Source organism: Typha latifolia, chromosome 6, assembly GCF_019914945.1.
Source record: "Typha latifolia isolate L0001 chromosome 6, TyphaL0001v2, whole genome shotgun sequence".
NCBI classification, from domain to species: domain Eukaryota; kingdom Viridiplantae; phylum Streptophyta; class Magnoliopsida; order Poales; family Typhaceae; genus Typha; species Typha latifolia.
The window spans coordinates 10,947,168-10,970,595 of record NC_133091.1 but is presented as its reverse complement, the minus strand read 5'-3'; the positions used below and the strand labels follow the sequence as shown (position 1 = coordinate 10,970,595).

The following is a 23,428-nucleotide window of genomic DNA, read 5'->3' as shown; positions in this document are numbered from 1 at the left end:
TGTGTTAAAGAGAAGCTTTAGCAATTGCTAACCTACCTGAGGCCGCCGGTATCTGAACAAGTTCATTGTGGCGAGCTACCGGAGCAAACCGGCAGAGATATTGAGAATAGCTGGACTGAGGCAATAGTAGCCGGAAAGGTTCAATTGACACGAGTAGTTCCAATCCGAACCAAGAGATCACTCATCCTATTGATAACCAGGTGGGAGGAGAATGTCAGCAAGATTGAAGAGAGGCAGCCAAGGACCACCATGGATTGAGATGGACAAACCATTGGCCGCCCTCCAGGTTCCAGCAGACATTCTTCTTGAAGATCATCTTTCATTTGAACAATTGCGGACCAAATCCAAGAGGCTCTTTGCTTGGGTTGAGCTTTGCAGAAGGAGTCTAAGAGGGAAATATCTAGCCTTCAATATAGAAGCATATGTGTTGTCCGGATTCGATTATAGGCCCCAGCAAGCTTTTAAACAAGAGAAATATTTACCAGAGTTGGATGTCTGGAAACCCAAATCCCAGAAGAGGGTGTTAGGCTTTTATCTAGCAGTGACTTCGGAATAATAAGGAATAGAGCTTAAGATCAAATTTATGAGGAGAGCAATTTGTTTTTCACCTTGTCCAGTATGAACTTCAACTTCTCTGTTTCAGATTTAAGAAAAACACATACTACGATTTATTCTGCTTCAATTTTTTCTTTAGGTAGAGTTAGAAACTCTTCTGTATCATTTACCAACAAACGTTACTTCAATAGCAGCTAACTAAAGGAAGCATTACAAACGGAAATGGATTGGAATTCTTCTGGGGGGCAAAACAAAGATTAGGAGCAAGCTTCCTTGCAAGTAAAATGGGGAATACAGGCAAATAATGTCAAGAACAAGATTGAATAGAAGACATGGAATTAAAAGTATTCACTGTTTGGGTAGGTTAGGAACCAAAACCCATGGATTTATTGAACTAGCAAAGGTTTTCTCTCATTCCTTCTTGCCGATTCCATGAGACATGTTATAGATTCCACGAGCCTGAGAACCAGATGAAAACTTAGCCTTAAAAATCTTAAGAAGAACAATTGAATTATGGGGAGAAGGGACTCGGGGAGTTTGAGAAAGAGCTACTACTTACAATAAGGGCTCCAGCAGAGACTGCCAATGCAAGAGGTATAGCAACAGAGGTAATCATGTCAAGACGGCCTTTCAAGTAAGTGTGTTTCTGAAGAGTCTGAAAATGTTGCTGATGTTTCAAAAGCCTTTCTCTCGGAAGAAAGGGTGCCTCCGTCATCCTGCGTGAGACAACAAAGACAAGAAACTTGATGAAACTTGATTTCTACTTCCAGCATCCAGCTTCTAGATCAGATAAAAACCAATTAATACTTGTGAAGAAAGGTATTACCATATTAAGGATTTATAAATATAGAATGCATAATAGTCAATTAGACCCTTTTCATCCAGGAAAAATGGAATAAAACTGGTCAACTGGTCAACTGGTCATCATCAAATGCTTTTTTCATAAATAAAACTGGTACTTTTTCTATGTTTTTTCTTGTTTTGGGTCATAGAACTGTTAATGATTTGCCCTCTGCAGCAAGTTTGATTTATGTCACAGGATACAACTAAACAAAGACTTCCCTGGACAAATTGGCGCTATAGTTCGCTTTGTACTTTTGCTTCATTCAAAGGATGCAATGTCCCAAAATTAGGAAATGACCAAGTAAATGCACATGAAAAATCTAAATAATTCAGATTGCCAATAACCTCCATAAGATTACCTTGGATTTTCACTTCAGAACCCAAACTAAACATGGGTAAGCTCAAACATTTTAAGCTTTAAGAATACAAATGAAAGCTCATGATCTTAGCTCACCCTAATCGCTTGAACAATGACATTAATCCATGATAAATTGTAAAAGGAAAGGAATTTTCTAGAGAAAATAAAACAATGTGATAATTGAAGGACAAGGTAAATAAAACTTATCCAAGAGTATAGGCAGTAATGGTTCTAAAGAAAGCACATAAAATTGACAATGATATATTGTACTAAGGGAACAAATATTTTATATGGGCCTACAAAGGCTAAATAAATATCAACAAATTCATCCTTTTGCTAGCGTAAGTCTTATCAGATTGAAAAGATGATACAATCATCAAAAGGATTATAGTTAAAAGTCAAATTCTAATTAGGTGAATCTGAGAATATACTATATTGTCAAGAAAAAAGAAAAAAAGAAAGATAAGAAATTGGTATCGTTAACAAAGTGGCCTTCTCAATATGCCAATTTCTACAAATGAAAGATCTAATGTCAGATCAAGATAATGACACAGCTAAGCTCCAAAAGCAACCTAAAAATAAAATTTACCTCAATTGCCAAGTATTTGACCTTTAAATGAAAAATTCAAGTTGAGAGTTACCCCTTAAAAGTTTAATATATTGGCAAGAAAAATAAAATCTTCCTTCATGCTCCTCCACTTCATCACTTCCATGTGAAAGCATAGATTCCTGGTAATCTATAGTAAATTTCATATTTTCATTTGTTTCCACGAAATAGCAAATTAATAAAAAGAAACTCTTTTGGGTTGCTTAATGGTGTGACAAGGATGGTTCCAAAATAATTTGTAGTATTACAATCATATTTTGTTTAGACGAATCAAAAGTAGGGTTTTTTTCCTATTTACTAGTACAAAAAACACAATATAATCATTAAAATTTGACAAGGATAGAAAAAAATGGAATATATCCGAGGAATAATGATAACGCCCTAAAAGATCTTTGAATGAGAAAAAGGGAAAGTCAAAACATAATATAAAATAATTACGGATCTAACTGAGGGGATTACAAAAAAAAAATACTTCGATATGAAATCAAACCATCATCCTATGAAGAAAAAGATTTTTTATCGATACCATGTAGGATTTATTTACAATCTCGACAACTTTACTGCTTCAATAGCATGACACAGTGAGACACCAAAGCCGATGAATTTGACTATACAATTTAGAAAATTTATCCCATAATGAAAGTACAATGTAGGGTGTTAGTGACAAATTTCTGTAAAATTTTATAGTTAAACTTATTGGCTTTGGTATCTCATTGTGTCATACCATAGAAGCAGCAAAGTCGTCGAGAGTGTAAACAAATCTTACAAGGTCGATTAAAAATATTTTTCTTTCATTCTTCTTTGTAGGACATGAGTATGATTTCATGCCAAAGCATCTCTTTTGTAATCCACTCGGGTAGATCCATAACTTTTCTTTATATTAGGTTTTGACTTCCCCTTTCTCATTTAAAAAATCTTTTAGGAAGTGATCAATATTCCTCATATATGTTCTATTTTTGTCCATCCTTTGTCAAATTCTAATGATTATAATGTGATTTTTGTACTAGCAAATGCTATTTGTAGTAGGCTTTTTTTCTTGCAAAGATGAATAATTGATTGATAAGAAAAAGGAGGAAAATACCACTTTTGAATACTCTGAAGTCTGAACAAGATATGATTGTAATATTGCAAATTACGTTAATAAATTGTATAGAACCATCCTTATCACCCCATTAAGCAACCCAAAAGATATTTTTCTTTTTTTGGGTTCATTTCCTAACTCGTGGACACAAGTGAAATTCATAGTAGAGAACCAAGAATCTATGCTTTCAAATGGAGATGAAGTGAAGGAAGATTATTTTAAAATTTTCTGCATTAACTCCCAAACACTTGAATTTTTTCATTTAATGGTCAACTACTTAGCACTCAAGGAACATTTTAGTTTTAGGTTGGTTGGGGAGCTTAGCTACGTCATTACCTTGGCACTCAAGGAACATTTAGTTTTAGGTCATTTGGGGAGCTTAGCTACGCCATTATCTTGATCTGGCATTAGATTTTTCATTTGCATGTACAAAGTGGCATATTGAGAATACCACTTTGTTAATGATACCAATTTCTTATCCTTTTTTTTTGTTTATTGGCACTACAGTATATTCTAAGTTTCACCTATTTAAAGTTTGACTTGTAACTATAATCCTTTGATCCTTGAAATCTCTTTATCATCTTTTCAATCTAGTAAGGTTTAGGCTGACGAATTTTTAAAAATTTGCATAGCTATATGAACTTATATTTACTTTTATAGCCCCAGATAAAATACATGTTCCCTTGGAACAATATGTCATCTTCCATTATATTTGCTTTCCTACTACTATCTATACTCTTGGATAAAATTTATTTCCTCTACCTTGGCCTTCAATTATCACATTGTTTTATTTTCTTTAAGAAAGTCACATCCTTTTACAATACACCATGGATTTATTTCATTGTTCAAGCAATTAGGGTGAGCTTTCATTTGTATTCTTAAAGCTCTAAAATGTTTGAACTTATCCATTTTTTTAGTTTGGGTTCTGAAGTGAAAATCCAAGGAGTTACGATCTTATGGAGAATGTTGGCAATCTAAATTATTTAGGGTGTTCATGTGCATTTACTTGATTATGTTCCTGAAGGAAAAGGCGAATCCAAAATACTGTATACGGTCGAGATCTGGTCACGTGACAGTAAGGTAGATGAGCCTCCAACAAGTCTCTGATAAAATGTGGGATCCCTTTTTAGCATGTGAAGAATACTGAACTATGAGCTCTAAGGAGTGTGCACAAACAAGTAGTCGCATTCAAGAAAGAGATAATTTATCATCTTAACTTGTTAAGATACTGCCAGCCTCAGCAGTTACAGAACCAATAATTACGATGTGTAAGTGCCAGGCTCTAAGATCAAATGACTACAAATCTACATAGGAAGTAAATATTTTAATTCACATAAGGTAGAGAGTAAATAAAGCTTCTAATTCAGACAAGATGCACAATATATTAAAAAAAAAAAAAACGTTCCCTTCGATCCAAATCAAAGTTTCCACCCCACCAAGTCAAACAAATACTAACATACAAGAACACCTTATACCGAGTCAATAATACGAATAACAGATCAGAATCAAAATTTACAAATGAATAACATCATTTCCGACTTCCAATCCGACCAACTAATCCATAGAACACAAGGGAGTTCAATCACAGAGCATCGAGAAAGACAATAGAAACTCACGAGATTCAAGTAATGCAGATCGAAGTAAACGTCAAGAGCACTACAAACCCAGAACCCTAATCCTAGAACCAGGCAAGAAGGGATACCTGCGAGGAGAGGGGAGAGTCGTTGCCGAGAGCTACGCACGGGAGAGTAGCAGCGCCTTAGGGTTTTCCCTTCGATCCAAACCCGAAGAAAAATATTTGTCGTCCCAATCCTATTTTTTAATTACAGTTCTACCCTTGACTGCCGCTTGTTTTAGTGGACAAATCCCAGCGGTTTAAACGAGATCCAAGTACAAAATAAATTATTTATTTGTTGGAAAAATTATATTTTATCCCTGTGTGACTCTGGTTAGTCAAAAATTCACCTTACCTTTCCATAGAGATTCTAATTTTATTTCTTAGGTCAATTTTTTATTATTATATTTCAATATTCATTATATGAATAAAAATTTAAATATCAAGACAAATAGAAATGTAAAGCCCTCTCTCCGTGCTTAAAGCCCTCTCTCCGTGCTGTCAATGCTCTACTAATACATGTTGGTTATTTAGTGACCATCTTTCTATGACAAAGTTAATTAACAACTTAGATAATGTGATGGATTGACATATCACTCTTATTATTTTAGAATATAACTTTCTATGTTTTATAGCATTAGAATGTAACTGCTCTAGACCGAACTAGTCTTGCTTTTCAAGAATGTACTTGTAAAGAATGGAATGGTCCATCTTGGATCCTTAGTAGTGTAACTCCCGTTATACAAATAAAAGCTTAGTCAATGACTTTCCTAAATATATATATATATATATATATAATATTACATGCAAATCGTGCAAACGTGGTACCAAACCAAATGCCACGCAGCAAAGATGACTAATGTCGTCATCTCTCCCAAGCCCCACTGGCCTAAGGGAAATCTTATTCTAATCAAGGGATTAATGGGCCTTTTGTTGTCCGGTCCTTGCAGTTCGCTCTGACTGTGATAATATTTACCGCCACCTGGCAGTCACGGAAGACATTTGTCCACGTCGGTCCGCGCTTTAGCTATGGAATTTGATACCCTCCGGGATGGTCCATATCTCACCGTAGAGAGCGTTTCGGCGGTACGGGAGATTTCGTGCTAAGAACTTTCTTAGCTTTTGCTTTGATCGGGTCATCACGAAGAAGTCCACCACCTCCTCCCGCATCTAAAGTCTAAAAGTTTCCTTAGAAGAAGAAAAGGAGAAGGAGAAGAAGAGCTCGGAATCGATCGAGCGAGAAAGAAGAGATGGATGATATACTAAACAAGGTCGGAACGTATTGGCTCGGCCAGAAAGCAAACAAGGAGATCTCCTCCGCCGGTGACGATATAAACGTACGATAGGAGAGTAATTCTAGGGTTTAACCCTCTTTTTTTTTTAAAATAATTCCTTGTCTTTATTCATGACCTTGCTATGTTGAATTCGTATAATTGTTCTTGCAACTTTGCTGCGATTTGGTGGTATTTTGAATTTTGTTTTTAATTTGGATCAGTCGAGTAATTGCTGTGGTTTCTGAAATTGAAATTGTAACGAAATTTATGAGGATGAGCATAGAGGATGCTAACTATTTAATTAGATCCTCTAAAATCTCCCTTTATCTATTTTTTATTATTAATTTTTGGTTACTTTCTTTGTTAAACATTATTACGTGTTGAAGTTTATTGCAATTAGTTCAGCCTTAAAGGAAAATGTTGTTTCTTTTTTCCAGTTCCATCTAAGGATGCAATTATTGTTGCTACTTAATTTCCATACATGAAGTTAGAGTTTTGGATTAGGCAAATGTTTTGGAAATGTAAAATTCTTAAGAATATTAAGTCTTATTGAATCCTTTATATCACATGAATAAATGAAATAACAAGAATTCCTTTTTCTCGTACTAATTTGTGCTTGTGCATTGTGAATGCAGTCAATCTCTGACAGCATTAGTGGAGGAGCAAAATGGTTGGTGAACAAATTTAAAGGTACAGAACATGATACTATGGCTTTCTATCTTCTTAGTAAGTTAGTCATCATTAGAACTCTAGTGTTCGAAAAATTATCATAGATATTGCGGCAGATTGATGTACCGATCTGAGATGCTCTCTTTGCATATATCTCTGTTACTTTGTCTAATGTCTATCCTTCAATATTCATTCGACTTGTTTTTGCCTGATAAAGTATTCATTCTTCTCATTCCTCATGGAACATTCTTGTAGGAAGTAATAGCTAACTCCATAAAAACTTTCGATGTCATAACTTCTGGTCTCAGACCCATCTTCAGTGATAACAATTGTGTTTATTACCTACATGTTTGCTTTAACTTCTCATGCTGCGCCTGTCTGATTCAACTACGAATATTTTGCTAGTTGCTAAGTCTTAATATTGTAAAGGGGTTGTAACCCTCATGACCTCTTGGTCGGGTGACTGACTGTAGTTATACTCTTTTTATTGGAATACTTAAAATTCCAGGGACGTTGCAGAAACCATTACCTGAGCTGCTGCGGGAGTATGACCTGCCGACCGGTCTCTTCCCGCGAGATGCTACCAACTATGAATTCAACGAAGAGACAGGGAGGCTCACTGTATTCATACCCTCTATTTGTGAGGTTTGTTACAGGGATTCCTCCATCGTGCGGTTCTTCACCACTGTGTCTGGGAATCTCCAGAAGGGTAAGCTCAGCAATATTGAGGGGATGAAGACCAAGGTGTTTGTCTGGACAAAAGTTACTTGTGTCAAAACAGAGGGACCGAAGGTCAATTTTACGGCTCGAGTAACTAAAACCAGGAACAGAGGTGTATATGAGGTTCTGAAGAATGGCATCAGCGTTGAGAAGTTCTAGAGATGGCTTTTTTGAGAGGTCTTGTGGATTATCTAGACTAGTAGTGTGAGCTTTTATTATGGTTTAGTTTGTGGATGTTGGAGACTTACACAATTGAAGCTTACTTGACTACTACACATGGTGTAATTTATTAAATATTTCAGTTGTTATAATCCTGGGAATGGTGTCTGCAGCTTGTGTTTGAAGTTCTAGAAATTTGTATTCAACACTTTTTACATGTATTTTCGGTTTATACCCTATATTTTTAATATTGTAAATCGCATTATACATTTTTATCAAATATATGCGGAATACACTCTTAGTTAGGTTAGCACTAACGATGACATAAAAACAAAATACATTCCGTCTAGTTTAAACTATTTATCTACTATTTGTCTAAATTTATATATATTTTTTCTAGGGCATGATTGACGATACTTCTCTTTTTGGCCAAAATCTTAAAGCTAGAAGAGGAAGGAAATTAGGGAAGCTCTCAACCCTTTCTTCTTTCTCCATTGTTTATTAGGAAGCAAGATGAATCCCATTCAAGATTCTTAGGTCTTTAAAATCGAACTAATTGGATATAACTCAAATGTGTCAACTCCTAGGTATTGGCTTCCATCTGTTTGCATTTTGTTATTGTGTTTTAGAATGTAGAGCAGACAAGTTTCCTGGTGTGAAATTGAGTTTAAGTTGCACAAGAGTACTCTTGGTGATGTCCTTACTATAATTAAGCTAATTTAAAAGAATGATTAAGTTTAGTTAATGAATCTATAGACATGGTTTGTTCAGTAAAAGGTAGGCTATTATTTATATGAAGGATTACAAATCTCCAGTAAAGTTTTTAGAGTTTGATTACCACATTTTGAGTGTTTTTTGGTAGGTGTAAGAGAGTTTACATTAGAGCTCGATGTGCCCACCGTAGCAGACCCCTTGCTAGTGTTCCCCATTTTTCTCCCTTCCCATGAGAGAGGGTTCTCTCCACCTCACCACCGGCCTCCTTCCTTCTTCTCCTAGCAAAAGTGGCTGAAAGGATGAGAGAGGTCTTCCTCCTCCTTAGCGAGGTTTGTCCTTTCTCTGTTCTCTCCTTGGTCCTCTTTTATGTTCTTTCTCTTTTCTTTTTGTTTTTGTTCTGTTCGGTGTTCAACGATGGCCTTGTGCAGGATAAATCTCATCTTATTTGTAAGCAGAATTCTGGATTGTTTTGTGGCTATTGTTGAATTCCATTCAACAGTTTAAATTAAAAGAATGATTTGGGATGAGCCCCAGAAGTAGCAATAAGGAGCAATTAAGAGTACAATCCACAAATTTCGCATTGAAAACAAATTTCACATCTCCAATACAACTCATTTCATCAGAAAATACGCATCACAGTTCAATTCCAGTTTGAAATCTATAGGGTTTTAGAGAAATCCCCAAATACGGCACGCATATAAGATCAGATCGTAGAAGAAGGGGGAAAAGGGATCAAAGATGAAATCTTTCTTAGTTCGGGGAGCTAGATTCACCTCGCAATCTCCTCAGTTGATCCACCCATTGTTCCTCCGCCACCTGATCCGCCCAATCTGGCGGAACCCCTCTGAACTCCACCCCTCTCATCGCGTCCACGATTCTCGAGGCCGCCTCCGTCGTGAGTGGCGACCTCCTCCTGCTCTCGTCCTCCATGAACGCCCTCGAGATCGACGCCTCCATCTCCCTCACCTTATCCTCCTCCACCTCATCCTGCTCTTCCTCTTCTCCTTCGTCTTCCTCTTCATCGCTCAGATCCAAACCCGAGATCCCATTCCCATTCTCCAAATGAAGGTGGAAGAAGCCATTAGGGTTTGGGTGATCGGAGTTACCTTCATCATCGGAGGTGGAGATCGGGCGGTAGTATTCGTCATTGCCAGCGTTTTCTTGCTCGACGTCGGAGCCGGAGTCGGTGGCGGCGCCGTCATCTATAGGGATGCGGGAACGAATTTTAGGAGGAGTAATCTGGGAATACATGCGAGGATAGAAAGGGTATAAGAAAGAAAAACATAGTTTACCTTGGAGGTGACCATTGGTAGATATTGACATGGCGATTGCTGCCCCTTCTAAGATGGAGGAGGGAGGAGGGAGGAGGGAGGAAAGAAGAGGTTATTATTAATTGGAGTTTATAGCCTCCTCCTGCTTCTAGCCTTCTAGGAACTAGGGGGGTAGGAGAGCGGGGGCAGTTTTGTCTTTTCGGGTCTTACTGTGAAGGCGTACTAATGTTAAAAGAGTGAAGACGGCAACGTTTCTCCTGCTTGGAGAAAGACGGACTTAAATACAAAAGAATCAAAGATCGTAATCTGGTTGTGTGATGAAAAATAAATAAAAACAACTGCACCAGCCGGGAATCGAACCCGGGTCTGTACCGTGGCAGGGTACTATTCTACCACTAGACCACTGGTGCTTTTGGTGTTTTCTATTTGATTCTCATTATCTTTAATGATTTTAGTACCTTCAACCAGGCCAAGAAAATACTGTTTTACTGTGAGCTAAGCTAAAATGTAATTATTACTTTTATGTGATGTGAAAACATAAAAAAAATATTAATTTTGGAGTAAAATAAATGATATATAAAATTAATGGACTAAAACCCCTTTATTTTAATGAGAAAAGTGATAGATTTCAATAATGTGAAGGGTAAAATTTGAATACTTTAAATTTATATTAGAAATTTTATTTTATTTATTGGGGAGTGAATTTAGTTAGAAACTAAAAAAAATAAAAAGATATTTAGTTACTGAACTTGGCTAGGATCCCTGATCAAATTTAAGAACCTCTCTAAACTCAAAGCAAACAAGGGTTTATAGGCTCATGGCTTTTCTCAGATTCACTAGTTAGCTCTTATTTAGATTCGGCCTCTTGACCACTTTGTTAATGAAATGCCATGCAACCTATTGCATATGAGGAAGGGTTTTAGGCAAAGAGATTCTCTCCTCTTATTTTCATCCTTGTGCCTTTTTTTTTTCTAGAACTATTTTTCTGATGCAAATAGAGTTAGATTAGTTCATATCATAGGGACATTGGGCTCGATGAATTGAGTTTAGTTATCTTAATTATTCTACTTATATAGTTTAGTTAGAGTATTAGTAGGTTAGAATTTATTTAATTAGCTAAATTCAATTCAAATTTATTTAAAAGATATTCGTACGATGCTTGAATATTATGATACAACTTGGATTGATAACATCATGATATACAACTTTTATATTTAAAGTTTTTTCAGCTTTGGATTCTATCTACGCAGAATAAAGAAATATTTTGATAAGGATAAAAAGACCTGATTTAGCTAAGTCATATTTATCTCAAATCTTATTTATTCCTAATGTAAGCTTTTAAGGCAAATTCTAGTATGAGTCGATCTAGGATTAGCTTATATATATATATATATATATATATATATATATATATATATATATATATATATATATATATATATATATATAATGTAGAATCCATCCCTAGGGAATGAATTAAGAATTATTAGTTTAAGCCCTTTTCATCTATCTCCTCCTTCTCATCTCAGCAGACGAGTACAACTTCTCCTACCTCTTTCATTAGCAAGGTCTCTTCCAGCTTCTAATATCTCTCGTCTGCCATAGCGCCCTTATCCCTAAGGGCCAGCCTCCTCTTTCTCATCTTCTCTTTCTCTTAGGTAGTAGAATTTATCCTAACCTTCGGCCACTATTTGGTAGATAACTCAAAATCTAACTGATGAAACTCTATGATCTTAGATCTGTTGAAAATCTCACTTCTATAACAATAACATATTCAAATTTCAGGAGGATATATCAGTTTTCTAATCCATCATAACCCTAAAGGTTTTATTTTTAAATTTTTCCAGAACCGTACACTTTTTTCGGGGAGGGTTCAAAGGATTCCTTCTACAACTAAACCTTGATCTTTTTTTTAAAACTTATTTCAAAGTCTTGTATCATTGGTCTCAACCAAAGTTTAGCTTGGAATGCTGGGTGAAGTTTTAACGTTTGCATGGGTGCTTTAAAGAACCAAGTTGATGGTGATTGGTTGACAAACAAATAGAATGAAGCGGCAAGTTGTGACATGAATATAAAGGATGTTATTGCTTCCACATTATGGATAGTGTGGAAGCAACGCAATTTGATGGCTTTTGGTGGGGAAGCTGAGAACCCAAAGATGGTGCTTTGCAAGGCGTTGCAATTAGCTAAGTATTATGCTGAAGTTCCTAATAAAAGGTCTGTGATCACCACGAGGGAAAATGCTAGATGGACAGTGTTGGGGATGGGATGGCTAAAACTTGACACTGATGGTAGTTATGCATTTCATAATTACCAAGGTGGAGTAGGGATGGTGCTACGAAATGAGAATGGTGGATTAGTGATGATAGCACGGGAATCTTGTCCCAAGGTGTACCCCTCTATATGCGAACATTTGGGCTATGTGTATGGGCTTAAATTAGCCATGAAACACTGCAAGTAAATTTTAGAGACAGACTTAGTAGAGGTGGCTCGGTTGCTATGTCAGGAAGTTGGAAGCCTATGGCAAATTAGGAATATTTTAGATGATTGTCTGTACTATTGAGCTCATTTAAGGAGGTTTGTATAACTCATGTGGTTAGAGAAGCAAATTGGGTTGCGGATTGGTCACAAACCATGGGAAAGAGGTCTCTTCCCATGTTGTACTGGGCCTTAGGATTCCCTTCCCCCGGACTTGTGGAATCTCATTATTCTGGATTCTTCGACTCTGATGTCTCTGTAGGCCTTAAGCTGAATATAGCTCCTCTATTTCAAAAAAAAACCCAACTGTCAGTAACAAGACTTATAGGCTAGGGTGCGGTGTTGGCCTTTTCTCTCTTATCTATCTGGATCTACCTCTCAAGACTAGCCCCATAAATTCTTCTAACTAGAATCTAATTGTAAACAAATTTAAAAAAAGGTTGTCAAGATAGTCTTCCACATCTGGTCTGTAATAATTTAGGATGGAAAAAAAACATATAATTTTAGGTGCAACATAGCTGACCACAACATGATCGACCTAGTGCCCAACCTACATGAGCAAGTTCACGTGAGAGTTTATATAACCTCTTAAACACGAACCGCATGATTAACTATCCTTGTGCAAAAGATCGTCTCTCATAAGTAAGCACCTAATCAGTGGATCAAACCTCAAAAGCAAGTGTGTCGGTGGTGGTGGATGTCGACAAATATTTAAGCTCTTTCGATGCATATAGATCATCATCAACGATGTTGCAAATAATCATACATGTGATGTAGCTCTCCTCACACTAGATAAGTATATAACTCCATGAGGGAGCTAAAAGCCTATTTTAAAGATGAAACTAGAAATTCTTAAAATTCTCTCTTGGATGGATCACTTGGATGCCTCACCCTCTAGCTTTAAGTCTCTTAAATAAAAGTGAGAACCACTAGTGATTCATACTATGATGAACCTCAAAATGAATCTCCAAAATTGTTCCTAATTTTGACTTGTTTAGTTATTATCTGATGCACTCTATCCAGACACCACTTTAGTTTTCTTAAGTAATTACGTTTCGGCTGCCCGGATGCCCTTAGTCCCATCTAAACGATGTCCTAAAATTTTATGCTAAAATCTATTTTTATCTTTTTTTCCTCTTGATTTCTTCGCATGGTCTAATCTTTCATGAGCGATGTAACTTGACTATATAATTTAATATAATTTATACAACTCGATTATATGTGATTTGGTCTACAAATTTACCATAATAAAAATATCACAATTATAGTATAGCTAGATCCCCTTGCAATGGTTCTTAGATTTCTTTTTGGTTTGACTGATGATATGGTGATTTTTTGCTCTTCATATCCTTCCCTAGACGTGATCATCGAGCGGGTGGGGCTACCGCTTCAACCAGGTTGGCCACTGTGTTCGCCACTCCGCCCGCGAGTGGGTCGAACCGAGATAAGTTTGGACCGGGCTAGAATAGTCTAGCCCATTATTGCCCGTTGATCGGTGAGAGAGCACTGACTAGGTCGGCCTAGCCCAAATTTTTAGAACTTTTATTCCCTTTGCTTCTTCGCTAACCAATTACTACAAGAACTCATATGTACCCAAAATTTTATTACCAATTTATCTCAACAACAATGTTAATCTCGTCTGCAGGGAGGAGTAAATTGTATCAATTAGATTAAGAAAGAGGAGAAGAGGGATTATTCTTGCACCTCTTCTTTGGCTTTGCTGTAGAGCACGACCACGAGGATGGTGATCTCGACCGCGAGGATGGTGATCTCAAATCCGACCATCCCCATCATCGTGACGGGATTGCGAAAGATAAGCACAAGACAACAGCTGCGATGTCGGCCTTGGCGTTGTCGAGGACTTGAAGTGTGAGGGCGCTGGTGTGCTTCGTGACCAAGAAATTGGTGAGATTGACGAGGTAGGCGATGGTGGCATTCCTGAAGAGGAGTAGGACGAGACTGGGCTCTTCTCGAATCTTGGCGAGGGTGGCGGCGGCGACGTCGGGCTCGAAGAGGAGGGGGACAAGGAGGAGGATGAGGGTGGCAATGGGCGCCATGTACATGAGGAAGTTGATGGAGTTGAGCTTCTCAGACTCGGAGGAGAGGAGTATGCCTTGGACGACGGACTTCAGCGCGCGATCGGCGAAGGAGGCAAGGCTAATAAGGAAGCTGAGGGTGTGGAAGAGCGGCTCGCTGTTGGAGGCGATGACGATGCCGAGGATGAAGGGGAGGAGTACGAGGTAGACTGAGGTGGGCTTCGAGAGAAAGGTGATGGCAAAGGCGAAGGATGCTGCGAAGAATGGGGTTGTGGCACTGATGGCCTAGTTGAAGGAGACGAGGAGGTAGCGGAGGGAGGTGTTGTCGCAGACTACGAAGAGGGAGAAGATGGTCGAGCGAGCTAACGGGTCGAGCCGATAGACGGGCTTTCGGGTCGGGCTGGGCAGGCAAAGGGCTAGCCCGTGTCACCCATTGGTAGTTCAGGCTCGGGCTCAAGTCAGGCCCAAAGTGGCTCCGGGCCAGGCTTAGCCCAGTCCAAACTGGGTCGGGCACAAATGAGTTGAGCCGTTTGATCAGGTCTATCCTTCGCTCTTGCTTTCTTTCTACTATCAAAAGGATGCCCTTTGCTCTATTGCTCAACTCGGATGATGGAGATGAGTGGCCTCTTGCTAAATAGAAATCAATGCTATTAAGAAAATTGTCCATTTTCTTCCTCGTTCCTCTTCAATTGGCTCTATGAACCAGAGATTTCTGTTAATGATATCTATAACTCTAAAAATCTATTTATTCAATTTGGTTCCCTTTGAAGGTGAAGACCTTCCTTTGGCTAGTTTCCAACAATAAATTGTATACCAAGGATTCTCTTAGTCGACCGGGAATGAACCTTGACATCCATCGCTGTTTTTGTGATAATAATGAAGAATCAATGAGTGCCTTGTCTCTTCTCCGTCTGCTCCTCCTCCTCTTACAATTTCCACCTTCTTCTCTCCTCTTCAAATTTCTCCTCCTCCCTCAATCAAAGATTACTGGGAATGTTGGAGAAGAATTCTTATCGAGGCTAACCTAAGGAGAGTTTTTGACTTCCTATTTGCAGTTATCTGGTGGTCAATTTTGAAGAAAAGAAATAAGAGAAATCTCAAATATGAAACAAAAACATCTGATGGTCTAATCTTAGATAACAAAAAAACTGCCTCCGCTAGAAATCTTTCTTCTCGGCTAAATCCAGTTCAGATTTCTCTTCTTGTGCTTCTCTATATAACCTCTAATCTTTTCTTTCCAATATATTCTAATTGAGGACAGTCCTCAATTAGATTAAGAAAGAGGAGAAGAGGGATTATTCTTGCACCTCTTCTTTGGCTTCGCTGTAGAGCACGACCGCGAGGATGGTGATCTCGACCGCAAGGATGGTGATCTCGAATCTGACCATCCCCATCATTGTGACGGGATTGCGAAAGATAAGCACGAAGACGACAGCTGCGATGGCGGCCTTGGCGTTGCCGAGGACTTGAAGTGTGAGGGCGTTGGTGTGTTTCGTGACCAAGAAGTTGGTGAGGTTGACGAGGTAGGCGACGATGGCATTCCTAAAGAGGAGTAGGGCTAGACTGAGCTCTTCTCGGATCTTGGCAAGGGTGGCAGCGGCGACGCCGGGTTCGGAGAGGAGGGGGACAATGAGGAGGATGTGGGTGCCAATGGGCGCCATGTACATGAGGATGTTGATGGAGTTGAGCTTCTCAGACTGGGAAAAGAGGAGTATGCCTTGGACGATGGACTTTAGCGCGCGATCGGCAGAGGAGGCGAGGCTGATAAGGAAGCCGAGGGTGTGGAAGAGTGGCTCGCTGTTGGAGGCAACGACGATGTCGAGGATGACGGGGAGGAGTACAAGGTAGACTGGGGTGGGCTTCGAGCAAAAGGTGATGGCAAAGGCAAAAGCTGCTGCAAAGAATGGGGTTGCGGCGCCAATGGCCTAGTTGAAGGAGACGAGGAGGTAGCGGAGGGAGGTGTTGCCGCAGACTACGAAGAGGGAGAAGATGGTCGAGCGAGCTAACAGGTCGAGTCGATGGACAGGCTTTCGGGCCGAGCTGGGTGGGCAAAGGGCTAGCTCATACCACCCATTGGTAGTTCGGGCTCGGGCTCAGGTCGGGCCCAAAGTGGCTCTGGGCCAGGCTTATCCCAGCCCAAATTGGGCTAGGCACGAGCGAGTTGAGCCGTTTGATCAGGTTTATCTTTCGCTCTTGCTTTCTTTCTACTATCAAAAGGACGCCCTTTGCTCTATTGCTCAACTCAGATGATGGAGATGAGTGACCTCTTGCTAAATGAAAATCAATGCTATTCTCTTCAATTGGCTCTATGAACCGGAGATTCTATTAATGGCATCTATAACTCTAAAAATCTATTTATTCAATTTGGTTCCCTTTGAAGGTGAAGACCTTCCTTTGGCTAGCTTCCAACAATAAATTGTATACCAAGGATTCTCTTAGTCGACTGGGAATGAATCTTGACATTCGTCGCTGCTTTTGTGATAATAATGAAGAATCAATCAGTGCCTCATCTCTTCTCCATCTGCTCCTCCTCTTACAGTTTCCACTTTCTTCTCTCCTCTTCAAATTTCTCCTCCTCCCTCAATCAAAGATTACTGGGACCGTTGGAGGAGAATTCTTATCGAGGCTAACCTAAGGAGAGTTTTTGACTTCCTATTTGTAGTTATCTAGTGACCAATTTGAAAGAAAAGAAATAAGAGAAATCTCAAATATGAAACAAAAACATCTGATTGTCTAATCTTAGATAACAAAAAAACTGCCTCAGCTGGAAATCTTTCTTCCAGCTAAATCCAGTTTAGATTTCTCTTCTTGTGCTTCTCTATATAACCTCTAATCTTTTCTTTCAAATATATTCTAATTGAGGACAGTCCTCGTTTTCTCTCAGAAAGAAAAACAGACCCAACCAGTTTCTCACATGCAATTAATGGAACTAATAAAAATAAAATAAAAGAGCACGTGTTAACTAACGTCAACATTAATTTTATCCAAAAAATAAATTACTCGTGCCAATATCTAACTTTCAGGACATTCTCCCCTGGATGATCCAACACTCAGTATCAGTAGAAAGATAACTGCATCTAATGATGTTTTAGTCAGCTAACACCTTATTTATCATTATTAGAATTGATTTTCTGGCCAACAACAAGAAACTGAAAAAAAAAACTTCAATTACATATAGAATATCTCCTTAAATAGATGTGGACAGCATGTGTATTAGAGATTTTGGGCAGCGAGGGCTGCTTCTTCTTTTAATTGGCCGAGGAAGCGTGGTGGTTGTATGAGATTCAGAAAGAAGTATAACTTAGGGAGAGAACAACAAAAAGAATACAGCTTCTGCACTGAACCTCATATTATTGTCTTCTTTTGATTGAGCCTATGGAAAAAAGACTTTGAAGCTTCATATGTGGACCAGCAAATGGCAGCAGCTGGCGCATGGAACAGCATCCTAGGCTTCCATCCCCTAATGAGGCCAGCAAATCCATCGCGCTTTATAATCGCTCGTATAACCTCTCCTGTGGAACTGCTGGAGAATCTCTCACAACCGCATACACCCTGCCCGGCAGATATAGAGCATTACAATAAGGGACTACTACCGAATATATGAGTAGAAGCATAATACTAAGGAAACACCATAATCAGAGACGTTCAACTCACACTTATTATTTACAATTAAGTTCAGAAAATTTATTATCAAATATTCCACATAAGTAGGAGCAGAAACTACCAAGTCCAGTGTCAACTTGAGCTATAGTACCAAACTACATTGAGTTATAGAACTACATCATATCCAATACAGATGTACACCATACTGATTGGTGTTGACAACTTGACATTATGCATGGAATCAACTGATGATATTAGAATGCTTGTTTTGCATGCAAAAAGGAGAAGCACAGTATAGCTAAATGAGTTGGAGCTCTTATATTATAGGAACCTAGTTCTGCTTGATCCCAAAATCTTTCTTGCAAATATAGGATAGATTAGGCTGTACAAGTTCTTCGGTTATACAGTTAATCAGTTCAAGCAAGCTCTATATGATTACTTACAACTAATTCATGTAAGAAGCTTTTTTGTTTGAAAATACTAACATGGAAGCTCAAACAGGTTCTATGGGACCTATAGTGCTTGTTCTAGCCTTCCAGGTGGTGCAGCCAAGGAAGCACAACCACTTGTAGAACCACATGCAGGTGCGTAGCCTGCTTCTCATATATATATATATATATATATATACGAGAGGGAAGCCCCACTAGTATCGTGTATATATTTTGCTAAAATATGGTACAAGAATTATACCAACTCCAAAAGATGTCACAATAAATACAGCCACTCTTCACCTTCAAGTTTGAGACTAATGCTTAATCAACATGTGTCCTTTCCTCTGTTTTTTTCTTTTCTTTTCTTTTGAAATAGTATAAAGCATATATGTGAGACATAATTTCACAATGTCTAAACAGATCCCCGTGCCCCATTACATTGCTTCTGTCTTGGCTCATTTCATTAATATTAGACTTCTTTATCTCAACCTTCTCTTAAATATTCTTCAGGAAACTTATTTCCATGAAACACTGTCTTAAGTCTTAACAAGCAAATTACCCTCATTTGTTGTCCTTAAGTAAAATGCTGAGTGATAAGCAATTGCAGCCGATTCATGAGAAGATTTAAAGGAGTTGATAAGAGATGTATGTTTAGGAGGCTGATCGAGATGGGTAAAGAGTTGATCTAAAAAATAGAGGACAAAGGTCAAGGTTGCAGTCTTTGTAATGGCTAAAAGTAATCAGAAACAATTAAAATAATAACAGGCCTGTAGAAGATTAGAAATTTTAGTGGGATAAATAATATCTAAAGAAATAAAAGTTCCCCACCTGAAGATTGAATTTTTTACTCCCATTTTTCTACAAGAAAAAATTTCACAAGTTACAAGCTGGAAAATGAAATTGCTATTCTATTCCATGCTGCATTATCTCATATAAGGGAGCATGCAAATTCCCATCTTCACTAATATTCATTTTTCTCTGAAAGTAGGCTAGGTTCTAACACGGAAATAAAGTTATAAATGTAGCCAGAGGTTCAGATTCCTTACAGCTAACGATGGAATCATCATAAATGCTTGCTGGATCCAATGGCATGGCAGTCGATGCCAGCCTATGAAATACCTAAGAAGATGACTTCATCATTTCTTAAGCAAATCCAAAGAGGAATTACGTATGACTACCTGATCAAATAAAGTAAAAAAAGGAAGGACTTGAAGCATGGAAACCTTTCAACTAATAGTATGTACCTATTTCTTGGCCATTCAACCTTGTTCCTATTGCTCAATTTTTGTAAAGAAAAACAATTTTTGACTGTACATGTGGCTCCATAATCTGTTTAGCACAAGAGCTTCCTCCAGCTTTGTCAAGTCATTAACTAATAGCACATAGCCACATATCCTCTTTATCCTCCTCTTTGTTCCTATTTTTTCCTCCAATAACATCTAAGCCCGACTTGCAACAGATAGTTTGGACACATAGCTGTTCATGCCATACTTGTGATGTACTAAAGATAGTTCTTGGATATTATTTCTACTTTAAAAAGAAAACAGGTCTCTGTAAAATTTTCTTGTTAGTGCTCAAAATTTTTGAGACAAAAAGACTAGCAGCATCAAAATATTCAACAAGTACCAAATAAAAATTGTTGTTGAAGCAAAGAAACATCTTCTGTTCAGGTAATTTATCAACTTTGATTAAAGTAAATAACTTCTAGTGACTCAGATCAAATTTACATCATATAATCAACAGAAGGAAAGTCTTCTTGTCTAAGTTACTATGCCTTCTATAGGTACAGTAGAGTTGTTTAAAACTTCTGATGGGTAAGGATTTGAAAAAGGGTTCAAAAGAGACACCATAGCAAACAAAGTTCTGTGATAAAACTGTGTCAAGGCCATCTGATTCAGAGCATAGAATTTTCACATAACTTGCAAAATTTAAAATTCCTTCCAAGAACTGCATGCCTTGTAAAGTTTGTCCTGCCAATGGCGCTAGATACTTAGATGATGTAATGGATCTCTATCATGGAACCTTTTAACTTTCCTAGAGACAAGAAAGAACTAGAACCTAGAACCTTAAAAGGTCAAACCACCTTATGTATTGAACCATACAAAACAACAGAATTCAAACATCATTTTTAAAATTAATCTTAAAATCATAAAGAGAAGCAGTAAGCACACACACACACACACAAAAAGAAGATTTTTAGATAAGCAAATCAACAGAACTGCTCAAAATCTATACCTGACACTGCAACTGAGTCTTAACAACATCAAGAGGCGTGGTCACCGCAGCTGCCAGTGCACCTGCAGCAGCCCCCGCCGTTGCATGCACCGCCAACCTCTCATCATCCGCACTATCCGGGGACACCTCAATCAGGCCCCTCTTGACCGCCTCATACGTCGCAAAGTGTACAGCCGTGAACGGAGCATTCATCAATACCGTGGTCCTATACGATGCATAAAACGCCCTAAATCCCTCCTCCCTAAGCACCCTCCCTATACAATCCATCACACCCTTGTAAGGACTACTCTTAAGCTGTAGCCTCTGCTTCACCGTATCCATCGGCGTGAACACGGCGTCGCTGGCCACCGTGGCAAGCACCCCAGAGGCGGCGTGGGCGGCCGGGTTGTTAGGGTTATCCCGGGAGAGGTAATCTTTCGAGAATTCGTACACGGAGAAGTAGACGGCGTGGGCGGGGCCGGCGCCGAGGCCCATGGCACCGATGCCGCGGTAGAGGCCAAGGGGACCCTCCGCGACGAGGACGGAACGGAGAGCGTGGCGAAGGCCGAGAGGCGGGTGGCAAGGCGGGGATCTGGCCTGCATACGGGTTTTTAGAGTGTCGACAGGGAACATGGCGGTGTGCTCGACGACGCCGGCGACGGAGCCGGCGATCATGTACTGCCAGAAGAGCAGTCCGTCGTAGGGAACGGCGGCGACGCTAATCTCGCCCGCGGCGGCTGTCGGAGGGAGGATATCCGGCGGATGGAATTTGGTAGTCGCGTCCGCCATGGAGGAAGAAAAGGAGGAGCACGAGAAAGCTAGGATTCCAGTTCTGGTTAGGGTTAGGACTTGAGGAGGAGGAGGAGGAGGAGCAGGAGGAGATAAAAGGAGGAGGGAGAAGGGTTGCCGCCATAAAAATGAATCAAAGAAGGGGGTTAATTGGAAAAGTCACATCGGAGAAGAGCTTCCTTGTTTCGGTTATAGAGACCGGATCCAGAGTCAAAGTTGGAAAATAATACAAATAGTTGGAGGAGAGTAGGATCGGGAAGGACTGAGGAGGGGCAATATCGCCAATTTGGACCACATTTTTTGTAGTTAATAACACACCTATATTTTATGATTCACACCTAATACTTTTAATATTCATAAACCAAACACCAACCATACGATTTATTTATCTCATATCTTATTTGCTTGATCACTAAACAATATCGATTTCTGGGTCACCTCCGTATTTTGGTTAAAATACAGGGTGTAAAATAAATAAAAACTTCCGGAAGAATGAGACTTGGATACGAATTCTAATTTTCTAACGCTACTTTCCAAGTAAATTGGGGAAAAGACTTGGGTTTGTTACAGATGGCATTTAACTATGAAGAAGATATTTTAGTGTAAGAAAACCAAGTTGATTGGCTACAAAATAATATTAATAAATGAAGTTTGACCTAAAACCATTTGAAGATTATATAGTTTTATTTCTAATTTTTTTATTAATTAATGTCTTATTTCTAGGAAGAAGCCGTGTATTTTCTTCAATTTTTTTTATTCCTATATGCCATATAATAAAGAGGTCATTTTACCTAATAAGTGGTCATATTCTCCATGATAACACCATTATATTTTGGAGAGAGAGAGATGGGAATATATGCCTCTATAAAATATCATCCATGGGAATTAAGCTTGTCATGTAATTATATTTAATACTATAGCTGGCCTCTGTCACTTCTCTAAAGTAAATAAATAAAAATCTATCTATGACTCATGCAAGGCTATAGCATCTATGCTAATGAAACATAACTCTTTAAAGGAATTTTACATAAGTGCCACTTAAAACTTTCAAAATATTATAATTACTGCTACATTATTTAATATTATTTAAAATTATCATTATGATTAATTTTTAACCAAATATTCCTAACAAATCATAATCCCCTCCTGCTATTTTTAAAAGTTTAGTATAACATATTTATCAATAATTTTTGTCTCACATAAAATAAGTTGTGTTTCCATCTTGATTAATTAGATTTAACAATCAGAATAGTATTTTTGAAAAAGCATAGTAATTTCTGTGGCAATTATAATATTTTAAAGAATATAATGGCAATCATAATATTTGAAAAAATTTCGGTGGCAATTATATAAAAATCCCTCCTCTAAATAAAACACAATTTCGCCATCGCCATCACCGTCGTCATGCATAGGATACATTTTCTCCTAAATTTTAGTGGAAGAACCAATCCAGGGCATATATTCTGAAATGGACAAATGCAACTAAAGATGATGCATGATGCAAAGATCAATCTCAATCAAGAAAACTACTCAAAAACTTATTGCTAGAAACAACACATAGCAGCTTGGCCTCACAATATGGCAACACTTTACAGTCTCCATTGCCTATCTCACTATCTTGTTCTATTCCTCAGATTATATGCATTGAAATATAGAGGTTGCAGGATAAAATCTGGCTGAAAGTTGTGGCCATAAGCCTAACTACCTGTGCCTTCCACACGATCTCCGTTTCTCACTTCTTCTATGATCAGGACACTGGCATTGGATTGTGATCTCTCAGTAGGAGCAGCTTCTCAGGATTCCTATCTTCTGCTCATAAATGTCGACATTATCTCCACTATGAATGTCTTCTTCTGCATGCTTTTCTTTTTGACAATGAACGGTTCGAGCAGTTGCATTCTCATGTCATAATAAAAGGACATCACAAAAATGGAGGTCTTAGGTAACAAATTTGTTAACTTAATCGGGATGTAACAAAGTATTGCAGTTATCCTTATAATCCTAATGTTCA

The 23,428-nt window shown here is 38.4% G+C and overlaps 4 protein-coding genes, 1 non-coding gene and 2 pseudogenes across 5 annotated transcripts; 1 reads left to right on the top strand and 6 right to left on the bottom strand.

The window, feature by feature from the left end:
- Positions 1 to 788: 788 nt before the first annotated feature.
- On the bottom strand, positions 789 to 5,286 carry LOC140790040 (uncharacterized). Its single transcript, XM_073139946.1, has 3 exons — positions 5,147 to 5,286; positions 1,115 to 1,271; positions 789 to 1,014 (listed from the first exon to the last, which is right to left on the bottom strand). The coding sequence occupies exons 2-3, from the start codon at positions 1,268 to 1,270 to the stop codon at positions 967 to 969; spliced, it is 204 nt and encodes a 67-aa protein (XP_072996047.1). The 5' UTR covers position 1,271; positions 5,147 to 5,286; the 3' UTR covers positions 789 to 966.
- An 821-nt stretch (positions 5,287 to 6,107) lies between these two features.
- LOC140790185 (uncharacterized protein At5g01610-like) lies at positions 6,108 to 8,076 on the top strand. The gene is made up of 3 exons (XM_073140147.1): positions 6,108 to 6,396; positions 6,969 to 7,023; positions 7,511 to 8,076. The coding sequence occupies exons 1-3, from the start codon at positions 6,310 to 6,312 to the stop codon at positions 7,879 to 7,881; spliced, it is 513 nt and encodes a 170-aa protein (XP_072996248.1). The 5' UTR covers positions 6,108 to 6,309; the 3' UTR covers positions 7,882 to 8,076.
- A 1,072-nt stretch (positions 8,077 to 9,148) lies between these two features.
- Positions 9,149 to 10,032, bottom strand: LOC140791235 (uncharacterized). Its single transcript, XM_073141673.1, has 2 exons — positions 9,888 to 10,032; positions 9,149 to 9,797 (listed from the first exon to the last, which is right to left on the bottom strand). Exons 1-2 carry the CDS (start codon positions 9,916 to 9,918, stop codon positions 9,346 to 9,348), a joined length of 483 nt encoding a protein of 160 aa, XP_072997774.1. The 5' UTR covers positions 9,919 to 10,032; the 3' UTR covers positions 9,149 to 9,345.
- Positions 10,033 to 10,205: 173 nt separating this feature from the next.
- On the bottom strand, positions 10,206 to 10,276 carry TRNAG-GCC (transfer RNA glycine (anticodon GCC)). Its single transcript has one exon. It is a non-coding gene; the product is annotated as a tRNA-Gly (tRNA).
- Positions 10,277 to 14,036: 3,760 nt separating this feature from the next.
- Positions 14,037 to 15,237, bottom strand: LOC140790445 (probable sugar phosphate/phosphate translocator At1g12500; annotated as a pseudogene).
- Positions 15,238 to 15,675: 438 nt separating this feature from the next.
- Positions 15,676 to 16,890, bottom strand: LOC140790444 (probable sugar phosphate/phosphate translocator At1g12500; annotated as a pseudogene).
- Positions 16,891 to 17,466: 576 nt separating this feature from the next.
- LOC140791233 (uncharacterized) lies at positions 17,467 to 21,655 on the bottom strand. The gene is made up of 2 exons (XM_073141672.1): positions 20,650 to 21,655; positions 17,467 to 17,932 (listed from the first exon to the last, which is right to left on the bottom strand). The coding sequence occupies exons 1-2, from the start codon at positions 21,415 to 21,417 to the stop codon at positions 17,726 to 17,728; spliced, it is 975 nt and encodes a 324-aa protein (XP_072997773.1). The 5' UTR covers positions 21,418 to 21,655; the 3' UTR covers positions 17,467 to 17,725.
- Between the last annotated feature and the right edge of the window lie 1,773 nt (positions 21,656 to 23,428).